We start from the raw sequence: 3,705 nt of genomic DNA on the forward strand, positions 1-3,705 counted from the left end.
CCCCCAGACGTAATACCTTTTTTTTTTTTTTTTTTTCCTCCAGACAATAGACTTTGATGTGTAAAATGGCTGCAATCCCCCATTAAAATGATACCTAAGTGAAAAAAAACATATCATGCCTGTGGTGACACTAACCTGTGCTCTTGCCGGCTATTTTTTTTAGCTGACCAGAGAGTACTTCACCAAGGAGCTGAAGAGACATTATCAGGGCTACAACAACACTGACGTCTTCACCTCCACATGGAATGCCATCATGACTACAGTAAGGCTACTGCACATATGGCAAAGTGCTTACACACTGTAGCTTTTACCAACTCATTGCTTCCACTAACAGTGGAAACAGGAAGGTTTGCAGCCTGGCGTCAAGGGGCAATATTTTATAGATAAAATCCTAGACATTTAGGTCAATATTCATGCTGGATTGGTGCACGCACACTGTGGACCACACACCAGTGCACAAAGAGGCACTCAGCAATTCTTCTCCTATTCTCTCCTCTCCTCCCATCAGTTTGAATGCTGTGGGGTGAACAGCCCAGAGGATTTTAAGGACAGCCTGTTCAGGCTAATCAACCAAAATCATATGGTGCCAGAAGCCTGCTGCCAGCATGCCAGTCAGACCAGGGAGTTGGCCTATATCACCCAGGAGCAGTGCTTATCAGGCAGTATGATGTTCCGCAATAACAAGGTAACTTCTGACATCTGTCATGACATCTTCTCTCACCCTCTCTCTCTTTCTCCCTCCTTCCAAACCACCTTCAGGCTTAATTAGAGCAGACAGCTGAGGGGTGACATCCAGGGGCTTGCTGGCTCCTCCATGACTGATTAGTGCTTTTCCTTGTTTTGGGTGTCATAGGAGGCCATCTTACTATGTGTTATAGTGTGGAGAAACCAGTGTATGTATGCATCTGAGCACGTGTGAGTGTTTTGTGTAAGTGTGCATACAATGGTAAAGTGGAATTTTTGTGGAGCATACATGTGTGCAAAAGTAGAGGATAATAAGTATATGAATATGTGACAATTAGGTGTGCTTCACAGTTACACATACACGTACCCACATTCCGGCTTCCATGTGTGTAAAGAAAGCCTTGGAGTGAAATGTAATTACAGTGAAAGCTGATAGGAAGAAGTTTTCTGTGCTCTCCACCTGTTGTCTTTCAAGCCACTAGAACAATGCAAGGTGTCCACAATGCGTGTGTCTCTCTGTTCATTCACACAAAGAGCCCTCATTAAAAGACAGTACTGCTGGAGGCCTTGCTTCCCACACATTCAACCAGGCCTTTGTTCAAAGCCTCACTCGATTAACTGTGATGTTACTTTAATTGTCTCTGCAATTCTTCAACTTTATAGCCTATTGATTCTATGCTGAGCGTAACGTCTTTTGTGTGTCCACAGGGCTGTTACTCTGCAGTAGTTGACTACTTTGAACTGTACATCTATGTGGCTGGAGCGCTGGCCATCGTGGTTCTGACCATTGAGGTATGAAGGGTTTTCATTTGAGTTAAATCATCACATATGCAGCATTTTCTTTGCCACTTCTGTTGTGTTAACATTCATTTAAGCTGAGGAATATCTGCCTGAATATGTGTGGTGTTATATGAAAGCTCCTTGTACACCAAGATCTCCATCTAGTGTTGATCCTTGGTATTACATGAACATAGATTTGACTGGACTGCTTTTTTACATTTTTTTTTTACAATTGGCTACATGCATGCTTTTGTTCACACTGTTTTCTTTACCAACATACACTTAATTGCACATCCATAATGCACAAATGGAGCCGAAGCACTTCATTCACATCTCAGGATCAACTCTTGTATCTTAAGACTGACAACATTTGTCTCCCAACCAGAAAATGTTGTCCGTCATAAGACCAGTTACAACCGATAGCATTTCAGTATGTATCACTTTTGTCTTTCAAGTTAATTTTTAGTAACTTGGTATATAGTTACTAGCTATAAATCCAGTCATGCAATACAAAACTCTCTTGCCCTTTTCCTCACCTGGCGCAAGTTAGCCAGGAATAAATTGAGGCATTCAGTATTGTCTGGTCCGATTAGTGGTTTATGTTTTTTTTTTTTGTGCGTATGTGTTTTTTTTGTTACTGTAGATGTAGCGGAATGTCACAATTTGCTGTCAAATTAAAGTAATTGGTTTGTAAAATAGCATGTAAACATGTGCAAATTAAGTGTAACTACACAGTTTTGGTAGTGTTGTGGTAGGGTTTAATTGAGAAAACAATTCACGAAATAGGGAAGAATGTGGCCATTGAATGCATTTTGTGTCATAAGCAATGAAAGGTTATTCAGTTTAGTCTACAGTGGTGGCTGTTGTTGTGTTGAGAGTTTTGAAACATTGAACTCAGTATTGAGAAATACATGTAACCAATTTTAAAACTCTGTTATCCAGAGTGGGACTGCTGTTCTAGTTTCACATGTTGTCATTGTTTCCCTGTGTGCTAATCATTGCATTTTCCTCCTTTTCTCAGCTCTTTGCCATGGTCTTTGCAATGTGTCTCTTCAGGGGAATCCAGTAGAGCGGCTCTATCTGTGAACTTCTTTTTCAAAAAAGGGAATTAAGGAGAAAAGAACAAAAAGGACACTTGTAAATTTGTTGATCTCTTTTTCTATTGGCTAATTGGTAGAGAAAACAAACTCCTGTACTTCACAGCTGGACTTTTGAGGTACTGGGTGGCAAAAAAACACATACATATGCATTAACACATACACATAAACCACTGATAAAGTGGGAGATCAGAGACAAAACTGATGTAAAACGATTTGTGTGTAAAGTGGAAACAGTCATTTTTTTGGACCAGGTCTAGCACAGACTGGGAGTAAAGTGGACCAGGCATGAGGACCAGGTGAAGCCTGAGCAGAAGGCACTGCACTGACTTTTGGATGAAGAATATTTATATTAAGTAAAGTTGGCTTAACTGTTAAAAATGTTTTGATGTACACTTTGCTGTTAACCCTGTTCCCTTTCATATTGTATACTGTAACACACTCCCTCCCCTATATGCCTTTTTACAGCCATTCTTCTTTAATGCTGTTATATAAGCTTTGTGTGTGTGTGTGCGTGTGTGTGCGTGCGTGCGTGCGTGCGTGCGTGTACATACTGGATGCTCTTTTTGAATGTGTATGAACTAGTTTGTGAGCATGTGAGCTCATGGCTCTTCATGACCCCCTCCCAAGCTTGAAAGCCAACCTCGGATTCTTTTTCTATTTGTATGGTGATGTTTATTGCAGTAGTGGTTGTAGGTGGTGAAATGTATGTGTATGCATTTGTATTAGATTCTGTCAATGACATAAATGGCATTCTAAATGACTGCCCTTGTGTTTTGTTTTTTTCTTTAATTCACCCTTAAATAATTTCAGATCATCTTTACAAATACGATGAACCCCATGTGTAGTGTTCTGCAAATAAAGCATCTGAGCATGATGGAAACACATGCAGTACATGAAGGTTTAATACATGAATAAATGTTTATCGTTACGTTTACCCGATTAACTACAAACTTTGTTTTTAATTATTTACAGTTACAGTCTGATAGGAGAAACAAAACGTTATTGTACCCTGAGCCATGGTTCTGCTCTTAAAAGGAAGTTTTTCCTTGCCTCTGTGTCAAGTGCTTGCTCTTGGTGGGAATAGTTGGGCTTCTGTAAATAACATCACAGAGTACGGTCTAGACCTGCTCTTTTATGAAAA

The 3,705-nt window shown here is 40.1% G+C and overlaps 1 protein-coding gene across 1 annotated transcript; it reads left to right on the forward strand.

Moving 5' to 3' along the window:
- The first annotated feature begins 65 nt into the window (after positions 1-65).
- LOC123961584 (tetraspanin-18-like) lies at positions 66-3,325 on the forward strand. The gene is made up of 5 exons (XM_046037076.1): positions 66-71; positions 164-262; positions 509-685; positions 1,393-1,476; positions 2,486-3,325. Exons 1-5 carry the CDS (start codon positions 66-68, stop codon positions 2,531-2,533), a joined length of 414 nt encoding a protein of 137 aa, XP_045893032.1. The 3' UTR covers positions 2,534-3,325.
- The last annotated feature ends 380 nt before the right edge of the window (positions 3,326-3,705 follow it).

This window comes from Micropterus dolomieu, linkage group LG22, assembly GCF_021292245.1.
Source record: "Micropterus dolomieu isolate WLL.071019.BEF.003 ecotype Adirondacks linkage group LG22, ASM2129224v1, whole genome shotgun sequence".
Taxonomy (NCBI): Eukaryota; Metazoa; Chordata; class Actinopteri; order Centrarchiformes; family Centrarchidae; genus Micropterus; species Micropterus dolomieu.

What these genes read in the sequence shown, in the direction of transcription:
- LOC123961584 (XM_046037076.1), top strand. An exon ending in GGAATGCCATCATGACTACA is followed by an intron (nt 263 to 508) that starts GTAAGGCTACTG and finishes TCCTCCCATCAG; the next exon opens with TTTGAATGCTGTGGGGTGAA. An exon ending in TGATGTTCCGCAATAACAAG is followed by an intron (nt 686 to 1,392) that starts GTAACTTCTGAC and finishes GTGTGTCCACAG; the next exon opens with GGCTGTTACTCTGCAGTAGT.